The following is a 15,166-nucleotide window of genomic DNA, read 5'->3' as shown; positions in this document are numbered from 1 at the left end:
TGTAGAAAAAAATCAAAGTCGTTATTTGATTTTATTTGTTCAATTTCAAATTCAAAGAACTCTGATTTTCACATTGATAGTATATTTTGTATTAGATGTTAAATTCCAATGATTGTGATCATTTTACATGTATATTTATATACTTTGTTATAGAAATAATGGTGGCTTTAATAGTGAACAAAGGTTATTCCTAATAAAAAATTTCAGATATTTTTATATATTTCGTATACAGTATATACGAGTTGTATATCTTTTTGAGATTTCCGCAGTGTATGTTACAAGCGATTACGTGTAATTATAAGTAGTTCTCAATGAATTAAATATGTACATATAGATTGCGAATAAAGTACTTATATTTCGTTAATAAAATGCTAAGTATTGAAATGTGCGTGTTATATTTTGTGTATTATTATTTATTAATAGTTGTTACGCTTTATAACGGCATTCGTTTTAAAAGTTTATTTATTCATAACAGTCCAAGTCGTACGTACATACATACATACATACATACATATATGCGCGCGCGCGCGCGCGCGTGTGTATGTATGTATACACATATACACGATAGAGTCTGCATTGAATTATGAAAAGAAATTCCTACAAGATGGAGTAATAATGTTACGACTGTACAATAGAATGGCGATATTAAATCAACAATACGTGTAACACTTTACAGGCCAAACAATAGAAGAAAGCAATAATTACAAACGACTCGAAATATTTAACGTATTTAAAATTACATTACGTTGTTCATTTGCAATTAATAAAGTAAGAGCTCCTGAGAATCAAGGGTAATCTTAATACAATTCTACATTGTTTTGCAAAATGAATAGCTAGATTATATTCACTATAAAGAATAGAAATAATAGGCATAATTAAATTTTTCAATATTTTTGACATTCGTTGTGCCTACTCTCAGGAGCTCATATACATATGTTAATTATCTATTTCAAGTAATATCAGGTATCTCAGGATTTTATTTTATTGTACAATGTGGAACTGTCTTCCAAAGGGTGTATTAGACGATTCAATGTGTTTTAACCCTTTATGATTTCATATCGAGGTAACTTTTTGTTTTCTTATATCGAGTATGTATATAATTTTATGAAAATAATTTGTATCTTATGCGAACTAGTAGTTTAGAGAATTTAACTTGAGCAGTTTTCTTCCATTCGTTCAAATTGTTTCAAATCGATAGTAAGAAACTAAAATATTATAATTAGACAAAATTGTGAGAACATATAAAATCCATGAAGCACGCAATGCGTTGCCATTTACAAATAATGTTATTGTTAACTTGGAAGAAAAATAAAGAGTTGAATTTAAAGTATAATTATTGATTTTCTATGTAATATTTTACAAGTCTAGCAAGTACATTAGATGACAACTTTCTTAGAAATCTATTACGTGAAAGGTTCGTATATATAATAAGAAATTAATTAGACAGCTTTGGCAGTATATTCGTCGATAAGAAGGATAATACATGAAAGTTACGAATTAATTTTTAAACCATTAGACTATGAATTAGGACATCGGTTCTTTCCTCTTCATTTTTTTTAACACGATTTTTATGCGTTTTATATTATATGAGTTGATTTATATTTTATCGTACATTATATAAAGAGAAGTATTATATATCTATGGTGTTCCTTTGGAATTATCGTATAACAGATACACAAAGATACGCGTTGCGTTAACTCTTTAAAGCCTGAATCTTTTTCCTGTGGATACATATTGTTCCATTTTTCAATGAATAATGTACAAAATACCGTAAGAAATAAATAAATGTACTATCTTTTAAAATATTAATTTATCTTTACATAAATTATACATAGCCGCTTTTCTTTAACAATCGAAAATACTCTAGCATGTATCGTTCTTTGTTCAGAAAAAATTATATTTAAATAATCCAGGCTGTCGGAGTCTCGTAAATCGATTAATTTCCTCAGTGACAATTAATTAAGTAAAAAAACCTCAATACACACGTGCGAATACTCTTTACAAATATTCTAAACGCTGCAGAAATAAGTCTTGAATGAATACGAGTACCGATATACTTATAAATTGTCCAAATGATTCTAAAGAAAAGAACAAACACACATACGTATACGTTCAACGGTATTTAAAGCTTCGATGGTTGAACAACTTCCTATCGATGCTAAAAATATGTGTGGACGAGAATTCTTCTGGAGCGAACGTAACACGATATATGTACTTTGGAGATATACTAATTGTAAGAGAGTTACTGTATCGTGTTTTCAGCAGGTTTTCGAAGTGCCGATTTCACTACCGTGACTGCTGGAAGCTTTCGACTTCCTCTCTGGATCCATGGCGATCGAGATGAATTCCTCCGAGATTTTCTTATCCAATCCTGTGTACGTTTGAGCCAGGTCGACTTGGTCTTCTCCTATCGAGGACATTCTTTTCGTGGGCTCTGTCTTTCCCTCAATTTGTCTCTTCTTCTCCATTGTACCTTCCTGTTCCATAGCTGAGTGACGTTTTTGCTTCGACCGAATCTGCAATGTAATACCATCTTCGTTTTCGTGATTGCTGAACAATTTATGCCGAATACGAAGGTCGTCTTGAGTTTTTCAACTCCAATGTGCAATATTTGAATACGGAAGTCGAAAGGGATCCGAATGTCGAGTAAAAAATTATTAAACTATACGGGATAAAAAATGAATAATCATCGAAATATTCTCCAATAAAGACAATGAAACTTTTCTGTATGAAAAATCCTTGCAATGTTTGTCTCTTTGAAACAAGAGGTTTACGTTTATATTGATAAAAGAGTGAAATAGCAAACAATTAATCACCGTATTGTACGCTCCTCTGAATACCAAACAGTTTTCGTTTGAAACATTTTTCTATAATGTACAAACAATAGTTTACAAATAAATTCGGCTAATACGATCAAATGACTCATCCTGCATATCAATTCCTAATTTTACACACGTTTCAAAATCTAAATTTTGCCTAAACGGATTTCACAAAATTCAACTCTCACGAATGATTTTCGAAAAATAAATTATACATATATAAACAAATCTAGTTTAACTTGTGTTTATCGGTATGAACGTTTTGATTCTATGGTTTGAGTTTCTTTTCGGTATTATGAATAAACTACACAGGTAAACATTTCTGAAAAAATAAAATCAGATAAAAAAAGGTAAGAAAATATGAAAAATATAAAAAATATGAAAGCGCAAGAAGAGCTGAGAAAAGAAACGTAACAAAACCAAACGGATCCGAAATATATCAACAAAGTATGAAGAAACCACTATCGTTTCTCTACTGGTTGTCGATTTTCAAAAATCTTTTAAATATATTTTTGTATCTTATGTTTTCCCGTATCAAATCAATTTAGTATATTAGACATTTTTTTCGGTTCTTTCGTATTCGTACCTTTCCCCCTTTCCTACCTTTTCCCTTTATCTAGTTTTACACGTATCATTTTTTGAAATGGTCACTAATATAGTACGTTCGTAATATCGAAATGATGCTATTCTCGTTCGATATTTTATACGTCGTTTATTTGTTAGACAAAATAAGCAACGCGTACGAAACTTCTTGCAATTAGTAAAGCTTGTACAACTTCCGCGTTTCATCGGGCAAGAAAGTAAACCTTGGTGGATACGATCTGTTATGTTTCGCTTTCACGAACATTGAAATTTTCTAAAGAAAAACCGTTTCAAAGAAAGAACGACGGGTGATACGTTCAAACGGTTTCGAGTGTTTTAGGAACTGTTTGGTCGGTTACACAATTATATGGGAAGAGAAACGGTATTTCTTGGCTCGTCGAGGAGGTCCCGAATCGACGCTAAAAATATCGACAGGTATTTGACACGGTAATAATTTCTCGTCCACGATCGTGAATCGAATGCAAAACACCGCGACGAAGATATAATACTTTACCATTTGGGACGGGGGACGTCCAGCGTATGGCATGTGTGAAAGCATAGGAACAGCACCGTAAGCTGGAGCAGGCATTGGCAAATGTCCAGCGGGTAAAAATCCTCCGGGGAATTTTGCAGAAGCTCCGGGCATTCCATAGGGTGCCTGTAACAAATTACAAATTTCCTATAAAGTACTTACGTTTGGAAACCTTTGCGTATTTCGCCGAGCGAAGTCTCGATAATCGATTGTTTCCTTTCGGTCGAACACTTTTTGGAACAACGATTTATATTTTGCTGGAATTTGGACGCATTGTAATTACGAGCGATATTTGAACTTATGTCGAAGGATTTTTCAAACTGTTGAAAATTGTTAGCTTCGCAGACGTTCGAAGCGTAGTGTTTCGATAAATTATAGTCGTCGAGTGTACCGAATCGATACGGGTAAATGTATCAAAGTTATCGACGATTTGATCGAGAATTATCATAAGAAATTATAATTTTGATTTCGTAATTTGCAACAGCTTCGAAGAACAAATTTCTACAGCCAGTATTGTTATCTTTTTAGTCGAGTAGCAATTGTGGCTGGTGCTCGACTCGTTTAAATACATTATAGTTACAGATGTCTTCTTTTGTGTTAAATTTTTAAAAGTTATTGTCAGCTTTCCCGCTTCTTGAGCCCTCGAGTTAAATTTGTTCGTACACTGGATAACAATTCTCCCTTTATCGATGCATAAATGAACTGCTCGGTCGGAGAGAAATTGTACCGTTCGATTCGACCGAACTGTTTGGTCGAGCAGAAATGACGGATCTCGACTACCCGAAACAGTTTAGCCGCGGAAAAGTCGACGATAGATGCGTATACTCCAAGACACGCATCCGACATTGTCATTTTACGTCCACGTAGACCGTCCTCGACGGGCGACGATATCAACGGATAGAACTTACACGACCATCTATCACTTCTTGATTCTTCGCGAAGCTACGAAACTTGGACGAAATCGGAGCGAAACGGTCCGCGCGATCTCGTTGTTAGTCCCATCGCTGCAACCATGCTTATCCTCCTGACACAGAAACACGCGCACCCGACTCGTGCATCTCCGAACCACGGGCACGGAGATCGCCCGGGGCAGCGACGAGTTTCTCTCGTCGGGCAATCGTCTGAACTTTCTAGCCCGCGTGTCACTGACCTATCCCTACCTTCTATCGCCAGAGGTCGAGCAAGTAGCCGTGGAAGGGTCGTGGGAGAGAATCTGGCCTCACCTGGATCATCGGGTGCATCGGCAGCATCGGTTGCACCACGTAGATCGGCTGTGTCTTCGGCACGTGGTTCTGAGCCGTGACCCACTGGTGAACCATGTTGCGGGTCTTCAATCGACCGTCGCTGCCCACCTCGTCGCCGTTGTTCGTCCTGAGACATCCGCAGAGTTTCGGGGTCAAGGTCAAACAGCTGTAGCCCGAGACCAGCAACTCGGCCACACTGGTCACCAGGAGGCCGATACTCGCTAGGAGACCCGCCCAATCGCCCTCCACTTCGTCGATGTTTCCATTCCCATCCTGTAACAGAGTTTTCTTTCTTCAATTTTCATCTCGGAAGATATGCGTCCTTCTAGGGTAGCGTCCTAACTGAACCTGAAGCGACAAATCTCACCTATCGATCAGAAAAAATAAACCACGAGGAAAGATGTCGATTGGATACAATTTTATATTCAGTTTTATCCTTTTCTTTTTCTTTATCGGTAGGTTGCAATTACGGTTGTACGACGTTCAGTTGGAACGTGGCCTGACACTTACGTTGCTCGAAATAGTTGAAGGGTGTTGGTGTTTTCGAACGACGAGGGAGGACTTCTCTTGTCTAGTGTGCAACACTGGGTTGTATAGTTTTGAGAAATACCGACTAGGTCTTTAGCAACGTTTCTGTGTAGACATCACGAGAATTATCGTCAAATCAACGATTTTCGAATTGTTCCGTTTTACGTGGAAGACGTATAGTTCTGAGGGGTATCAACGAGGACGTTAGATCTGGCTTAGTGTATTTTGAATTATAACTTCTCTCGTCTAGTATCTAATTCTCGGTTGTATAGTTTTGAGAAATACAGACTTGGACGGTTGGGTCTCAGTGACGATCTATGGATTGCCCTATTTTATACGTGAGATGTATAGTTCTGAGGAGTACCGACGAGGACAGCTAGGTCTTTAGCAACGTTTCTGTGTAGACATCGTGAGAATGATCGCCAAATCGATGATCTTCAAATTGTTCTATTTTTCACGGCAGATACTTCACGTATAGTTCTGAGGAACATCGATGTGTACAATTAGGTCTTTGGTAATGTCCCCGTGTAGAGAATCATCGAAACTGTCCTACTTTACGAGAAAAAATAGCATATTTAAAAAGTTTTGTGACCGGTTACCTTCACCTTTTTTTAATCTTTCTTGTTAAAATATGGAATAAAAAGAAAGACACAATTGTCGGTCACAAATCAGCTATTTGCTTTTAGACATTTCGACAAAAATTTGCTTTTTTCTTATGTTTGTAATGCATTCTTCTCGCGTTGTCATGCTCTGTTTTGTTTCTTATTTTTACAATTTATGGGTGTCATATTTTTGTACAAACCAAAAGCGAGTCAAAACGTTCGAAGTAAATAAAAATGTAGCTTGTACAAGATTTATATTGCGCTCTTCCTTTTTATTTACTCTACTCACGAGTAATTCTTTATTTTAAATTATGGAATATCGTTTGTTACTTGTAAAAAGAAACGAACTTTTCCGACCTTTCGATACTAACAGCCAGAGTACAGAGACTTCTAGAACATTAACTCGAGATAACCATCACTATCTATTTCGCTTTCAAGCGAAATAACAAGCTCGATTTTATCTCTTGAAATCGTTTTAAAGATGCAACTTGTTCCAACTGCATAGAACGCGTGGGATGCTATTGCATTTTAAAGCATGAAATATTCTGTGCGGGTGTGTCTGACAAATGCAAAGTCTAAACGAAGAAAATTGCTTATTATCTCACAATATTTAGAAATGTTAGTTTCGAAGAATAGTAAAACAACAGCTGATGCAGAGAAATGTACAAAGATTTTCATGCAAATGGGATAAATTGTATCTTCGCAACAGTTAAAGACAAATAAGAATACCGTAAGGCAAAATTAAATGGTATCGAATGGGTACAAGCTGTAAATAATTTTGTGCATCATTATTCATTGGCGCATCTGGAAAATGCAATTATATCTTGTTTGTAAATAGAATTCTATAGTTTTGAACGAACCGGTGAATGCCTACGAAAAAGTACAAAATTATTTATGCCCTGAATCTAGTTTAAAAGTTATTACTGTTAAAAGTTTACCAAGTGCAATTTCTGCATATCAGCATATTTTCCTCGAGGTATTCTCGTGTACTGTAACGCATAAATTGCGCAGTGCAATGTTTATAAACGTGAATCCATTGCTAACATCAAACAGTGTAATATTAACTTTGTCTTTAGTAAAGGTTCATTTGGTAACTAGTGGTTGAAAATCATGATGTTTACGAATAGCAAACGAGTGGATATGTTTATTTTGTTTATTACGAGCAATCAGAATGGTTCCGATGCTAGAAGGCTGTACAAAGAAACATATAATACAATATGTTGTGTAATATGGCTCGGTTTAAAAACCAAGAAAGGATTTACCAAAATTAATGTTTACAAAATGAAGAATGTGCAATACATATATGTATGCTACTATAGCATTTGAAAATACACCGAATTAACTTAGCAAACTATTAGCTATAATAACTTTTTTAATAAGTATCTTACAACACACTTGTTAGCACTTGTTTTCAGAGATTGAAAAACTGTATCGATTGATCAAAGGTTTGAAGTTCTATTTAAAAAAAAAGGTTCAATTGTATCTTCCGGACGCACTGATGCATAAAAATGCATAAAATTATATATCTAGATTACGCATCGATCGATACCGTTTAATTTTGCTTTATAACATTTATATTCATATTTAATCGTTTTGAAGATACAGCTTGTTCCAGTTGAATAGAGTATGTGAGATGCTATGCACTTTCAATTAATTTCATCTCCAAATTATTAGACTACCATGTTTACAACATTATGTTTTCCTTATTCGTAATACAAAAAATTAGTATAATTTAACCCACTGTAATATGACATATAACGGTAAATTTGCTTCCAAAACCAATTTACAATGTTTCCATCGAGAAATGCAAGAATTCGCACACAGTAAATTCTGATAAGATCGAGTATTCGATGTTGCTTTTGGAATAGTATTTTTATAAAACCGTTTCCATTTTTGTCAACAACCAATGAATTTTATTCCACTACTAATAACGGTAACAGTATTAACAATACCATCGTAAATTTTCAGTGTAATAGTACCAATAGTACTTATACTTGTGTATTTCGTACTTGATATTCATAACAGGACTAACAATACCTACAATTGTGTATTTCGTACTCGATATTCATAATAGGACCAATAATACCTACAATTGTGTATTTCGTACTTGGTATTCACAATAAGAGCAATAATATCAACACTTGTGTATTTCGTACTTGACTCTAAAAACGTAAACGAATCAACGTAACAAACTTAACAATCATCCAATACCATCGACTACCGAGCGACAGTCGTTCCTGCGACATATTTTATCGGAGTATAGAGACTTCGATATGGACAATCGTTGACCGGAAAGACGCATTCCATCGGGGTCCAATGGCGACGCAATCTATGAAATCTCACGACAGTGTGTCCTGACCGCGTTTTAGCCTTGGCATTGGAAACTTTCTCCGACGATCAAACGGTTCCAGCGGCCCTGTTCCGGGCGGTCTCGCCGAAACTCACCGATACGAATGGCGGATGAGAAAACGATGGGAAACGAATCGGGGTCACCCGGTGCCGCGGACTAATTGGGGAGTGTATCGATCAACGGTGGCTGTCGTTAATTATTGCGAGTGGTGCATTCGCCTCGGTCGCGCTCTCGGAATTTTTTGTTTCAATTTATTTATTTATTTACAAGTAGGAGACTTTAAGCGTACATTTGTACATACGTGTACATACGCGAGAAATAGATGCGTGCGAGACGGCAGGAAGCGACATATTATTATTACAGTAATACAGTGACATTGATTTTCACTTGTAATAGAATTGTGAATGTTCAATGACACCGACGGAAAATAAAACACTTTTATCAATTTTATAAATTAGCTTTGCTATAATAGCTTATCTACTATACGATTAGTAGAATTTAAATTGCGAAACAATGGTTATTTAATCGTTAAATCTTTTTCTTTTTAAACGGTTTATCAATAGTTATTGTTCGACTATCGATTAATAAAGCAAAAGTATATGTATAACAAGTGTAAGTAGTTTTAACACCGTAATCGGCGTCTCTTCGTTCCTTTTTGTATAAATAAAACCTTATCGGGAGTTAAAGCTTAAACTTGTACAGCTAGAGTATATAAATCGTTATGCACTAAACAGTACCTTCAGGTATGTGCAAACTTCTTTTCCTAATCGCTGTATGTCCAACTTCGGTCACTGAAATTCTATTCATTGCAAATTCGTAACTGTTAATTACGTTTATTACATTCCAATTGATTTTTTCTGGCTCTATTTCATCGTTTGGAAATTTAATTGTTAAGCTAATATAAGAAATCATTGCGATACACCTGCTTTCTCTTTCTCTTTCTTTCTTTCTTTTCGTTTTGATGTTCAATGTAACGTACATTTGTATACTAACGAGATTTCGTCTTATTTAAATAAATAAATAATTAAAAGAACGAAATAAAAACTTTTTCGTTAGTTTTAACGAGAAAACGTTAGTTTTAAATTTTGAATTCCTCTTGTATTCCGATTACGATGAATTTAAACAAGAACAATAAGACGCGTCTGTTTATGCAAGTAAAGTAGGAAACTGCATATTACTTATGCGATGACCTGATATTTTACAGAGTTGTTGACGAACCCAATAGAGCCGAGATTGCATTAATTTCGGAATTCGCGATGCGGGAGACATACTTTTCACACGATACGTAAGAAAATAATGGAGAAACTATGCGACTTTGAAATTATTTTTTATTCGCCGTTTTCTTTTGCAGCCGTTTTCGTGGGACACGATGAAGATGTAACGTTTCGATGATGGGATCGTTTAGTATTTTAAAACCGACGATCGCGAAGAGCCTTTAACCTTTAAATGCATATGGTTGCAGAACTGCAACGTACATATTTATTTATTTGTCGTTTTTATACAGAGTATCTCAGATTTTGACGGTCAAACTTTGCCAGCGTATTTTTTGCATCTAAATAAGAAGACAATGTTCAGGCCTTATTCAAAAGTTACGATGGAAATACGAGATAGTAATGAAATAGTAATTCTATGATTCGATTTAGGAGTATACCAACAGCTTAGGTAAAGATCGACTAAATGTAAATGTCTAACTCTATCTAAGCTGTATTTACTTTTAAATTCGTCAAATATTATGAGCGCAATTTTCGCTAGTAGGTACTATTAATAAGTTATCGGACCTCGAAGTGCCTCAGTTATTTATGAATCAAGAATATGCAGATGTTTACTTCGTTGTGGCTTTTGCAATGGGAATGCTAGAGCTGCTGTGAGGGAGTGCCAGCGCAAACACCAAATGTAAATATTCTTAGTATATTCTCACATCACATCGCAGTATTACTATTTCATTACTATTTCATATTTGTATCGTAACTTTTGAATAAAACGATATATATTTATGTAACATTTTTCTCATATTTAGATCCAATCTTCGTTGACGAAGTTTAGCTGCTAACATCTGGGAGGCAGTTAACAACTCTCAACAAAGATGCGTTTCTCACCTACTGTTCACTCCTGCGATATACTTTTAGCAATTTTCATTTGTTTCTCAACCAATGACTACTGACTCTAACGAGTAAAATAATTTTGTTCAATTTTATTTTCAATTTTCGAAACAACTGTAGATTTAAGTGTTAAAGATTCTTTGTATTGTGATCTTGATCTTCGCTACACTCTTTGATATTTAGTATTTCACGAAAGGATTCCGATGAAAGAATTTAACAAGCTTGTTCTAAAATTACGTACAAACAATGGAAACGCGTAACGAAAAGGGTGTCTTGTGGAAATAAGTACATCGAGAAGCTTGCTCGTAACTGCAAGCACAGCGAATTGATGCACGCTGGGCCGCTCTAACGCATTCTGCAGCCTTACTTTCGTAAGTAGAAATCAGTTTCCTTTCGACCTAGTACAATGCATTTTCTATTGTTCCCACGTTGCACGCAAATGAAGTTAACGCGGTCGAGCCATTTGAGAAGCTCGGTCAATTTTACACACTCTCGATTTCGACCGGACTCGTTTCCTATTAGTCAAAGTCGGATGCATTTTGAAATACTCTCAGTGTTAATTTTTCACATATCCGTGGTTTTACATCGTGGACAATCTAGATGAAATTTTTGTTCTCCGACTCCGAAATCTTAATTCTTTAGGACTGAACACGAACTCCGTTTAAAAGTCATAGGACACTTATTAACGTGTCACGAAGAGCCAAAAAATATAATAATAGAAATATTCACAACGGAATACAATTTTTTTTTATATTTTACAATATTAGTTGCGGGTAGATTAAAAAAAGTGTGCAATAATTTGCTCAGGATCTCAATATCGTTAACAATAATTAGATCAATTTTTTTATTTATATATTCTCTGTGTACTACAAGTACCCGTTTTTGATAACTTTGACATTGTAGTGATTAATTTGTTTAGAACTCTTTGATTTAATACCGTTCCATTCATCTCGTAGAATGCTCCACAAGTCAATTTGTGACTTTAAACATTTTCTTTTCAACGATTCAAATAAATTTCTCATTGTTTAAAAAATTTGAACGACTAAATATTTTTTGTAGGTACTTAATTAATACCGATATATCCGTAAATACTATGTGCAAGAGTAAAGGAAAATAATTTGAATAATTTCCATTATATAAATAAAATTTGTTAAAATTTGTTATTCGTTATGATAAATAATACACAGGGTGTAACATGTGGGATTTAACGGTGGATCGGGGACATAAAAACGATGAAAATAGTTCACATAGACACGTGTCTCGTTTCATCTCGCTCTTAAATTATAGTTGTTTTTTGATTATTTTATTACTTAAAAGTCAGCCATACACTTACATTCTTTCCGCGAGAAAAAACCGATTTCAAATGGAAAGAACCCCAATTAGCGCGATACGAAAGAATTTTTATCGTTTCGTGTATCAATATGAACTTATTCCAAGTTCACTGTTATCGAGGAAGAGATTACCTTCCTTCTGTGTATAAAAATAGAAAAAAAAGGAGCGAAAATCAACGGGAAAGTTTCCGAGTTAACGGGCGATGACACGATTATAATTTCTTTGACTTTACAAAAGGAAAGTGACAACGTGACAGATGACATGCTTTCCTCGTGGAAAGAATGTCAGTGTATAGCTATCTAATTCATTCGTATGGAGCGCTTGATAGCTCGTTGTTTTTCTCGATGGAAGATTAACAGGATAATCTTCCGTAAATTTCTCGAGTAATCGATCGATTGAATCATTGAAATTGCCACTCAATGTTGTAATTTGGTCGTTTAGTTGGACAGCCCGTGTACCTTAGATTCAGATCTAACAGATGAATAAGATTTATTGCCCGGTTTGCTCGTTTTCTGGATTTAATCTTGGTGCATTCTTTGGGTTGCGTTTCTTTCATTTTTAATCCATAACATATTTTATCTCACAATATATTGTTTTTCTATAATTGAAGTTACAATAATAGAAAGGACTAGATATTTGCGTATTTTCTATGTTCTTTCGTTGTACGGTAAAGTTAAAAACACGAGTTCCAATACGTTTGAAATATTTTTAATTCAAAGACTTTGAGAATACAGTCGAACCAAAGAACGCTTTAAAGTTAACAACACTCGTACGGTGGAAAGTCCAGATCGGTAGTTACTAGAGTTATTCTTTGTGTAATAAAGTCAAAAATATCAATTAAGAGAATATAAATGAATTTAATAGAAACGTCGTGCGAGTGATTTCAATGCGCTGTAATGATGCTATCGTCTGGCTATAAGTGCTAACAATGTTAATAGTTTATTCTAAAACGGAAGAAACATGATTCTTTCTTGATGTTCTTAAGATCGAACGATAAATGTTTCGTAAACGTTTTCACGATTCACATTTGACGTTAATTACGTCTGATTTTTATTTGAAAAGAACAAAGAGACATAAAATAACATCGCTCACGGTAGTTTTGCATTTGTATCTTTGAGCAGCTGGCAGAGAAATTTTTGTTGGTTCTCGCAAACTGTTTTCTATGGATAGACCAATAAATATACGACAGCAAAGTAATAATTTCCTGCCGAAGTCACCGTTAACTTCTCGGTTGCTTCGTTGAATAGGCACGTGCCAAGAGAATCACCTCAGGCATAGAATTATACGTATCGCTGTCGTCAACGATTAATCGAAATTGATATAATATATAGGGTGTTTATAAATATCTGTCGTTCCAAGCGATTGCTAAACGACAGGAGATACGAGATAATCGTAACAAGATTTTCTTCCTCGTTGTTTTGCGGAGAATCTGATAACGCGAAAGAAAATATCTTTCTTTCGCATTTTCAAGGTCGTATCAACGTTACTGAGTTTTTTAAGCGAATGACAGTCCATATTCCTGTTTTGGAAATGCAAAAAAATGAAGAGAAAAAAAAAACGCATTTAACGCGTTATTTTAATCCTATTGCATTTCTCGGGTTGTTTTCGACCCATCGCGTTCTTACGATATATCGTTTTTCCGTGATCAAATCTAGTAAAATAGATGTAACTGAATGATTCTGTATTTCCTTAGTCATCTCATTACGACAAACAAACCAAAAATAAGCAGAATTCAATTGCACGCATCGCAATAGCTTTATTTCTCGAAAGACAATAACTTGTGGAGACATGATGGGTCGAAAAAGACCCAAAGAATGCAGTAGGATTAAAATAGTGCGTCGAATTCACCATTTTCCATTCGTTCGCGTTGTTGAAACAGAAATATGGTCGTTTGCTAATATAATGGTGTTGTAAAGTTAAAAACATAAGTTTTACACACTCGGCACAGTTTTAACCCAAAAACTTCGATTATATGACCGAACGTAAGAATGTATTACGGTAAAAGTGACCTTGAATCAATGGAAAATCACAAAACAGTAGAAACCATCAATAGATCGGGTATTGTAAAATTGATGTAAATATTTTAAGTTTTGCGATAGACGGAAACATAAAAAGTGTTTCTGTTCAGTAGGCATATACCGATCTATAATGTCATAAGTAAACTTAGGAAGATAATTTTTTCATTATTTCTTCCCTCAATTTTATACTCTATTGATTCAACACGAGCATTTATCCCGGTATTGCACGATAGTGGAAGATAATCGTTACCGAAAGTGAAACAACGATGAAAATTCTTGAAAGAAAAGTATCCATTGTTAAATGTTCAAATTTCATAGATGCTGGAACCAAACGTTACATTTGTACAATACGAAACGCGTTCAAACGAATCGAATAAAACAAATGAATGTCAACTACGGTACAATTACGTTAACTCGTTAAAAAAAGAAAAATATATACTTGTCAAGTATTGTAGCGTTCGCGATAATAACCCGTGCTGTCGTATCGTGGAAAACGTGGCAGAAAAAGAAGGGAGTGTTGAAAGCGTAAACGGTACGTACCGGTATAGCGAGTAAGGTCACTTCCGGTGTCCTCTGGGAGTCCCTGATGATGGCAGTCAAGGCCGTAATGGCGGCCATGTTCGAAAGGGCAAGGGCGATCAGGCTCGCTGCAAGGTGAGCCGTCGAAAAGCTCGAGTTCGTTTTGGTCGACGACGTAGCGAGAGTCGCGACGACACCCAACGCTCCGGCTACAAGGGCACCCACACCTGCCCAGAGTCCTGCACCCGATCCGCCCAAAGAGGCACCATGAACCAGCACCAGGATACCGAACACGACCAGCACCACACCTGTACATGGCGTATTAAACAAATTTAATTTCCATCGAGACGAACGATTCGCCTCACGACCTTTTGCATCGTCTTTTTATGCAAATAACAGACCCCATGACGACGTCACGATAATTGCAATTACGCGTTGGCATTGCTTGGATATCGAATCACGACGAATGGCAGCGTGGCGATTCTCTACGGTTTGCAAACCCGCGGAAAAAGTTACACAAGAGTATGACTTTCTAAGTGAA

The 15,166-nt window shown here is 35.5% G+C and overlaps 1 protein-coding gene across 3 annotated transcripts in view; it reads right to left on the bottom strand.

The window, feature by feature from the left end:
• Nucleotides 1–336: 336 nt before the first annotated feature.
• The window catches only part of LOC143148010 (uncharacterized), a 30,094-nt gene continuing 15,264 nt past the window's right edge, over nucleotides 337–15,166 (bottom strand). For all 3 annotated transcript variants that reach the window (XM_076313846.1, XM_076313845.1, XM_076313847.1), the window contains 4 exons: nucleotides 14,647–14,933; nucleotides 5,157–5,450; nucleotides 3,916–4,059; nucleotides 337–2,516 (listed from right to left, as the gene is read on the bottom strand). In XM_076313846.1, the coding sequence (XP_076169961.1) occupies nucleotides 2,259–2,516; nucleotides 3,916–4,059; nucleotides 5,157–5,450; nucleotides 14,647–14,933 (983 nt within the window). In that variant the 3' untranslated portion in view covers nucleotides 337–2,258. The remainder of the gene's footprint in view (nucleotides 2,517–3,915; nucleotides 4,060–5,156; nucleotides 5,451–14,646; nucleotides 14,934–15,166) is intronic.

This window comes from Ptiloglossa arizonensis, chromosome 6, assembly GCF_051014685.1.
Source record: "Ptiloglossa arizonensis isolate GNS036 chromosome 6, iyPtiAriz1_principal, whole genome shotgun sequence".
In the NCBI taxonomy this organism is placed as follows: Eukaryota; Metazoa; Arthropoda; class Insecta; order Hymenoptera; family Colletidae; genus Ptiloglossa; species Ptiloglossa arizonensis.
This window is presented reverse-complemented; position numbering and strand designations above follow the sequence as displayed.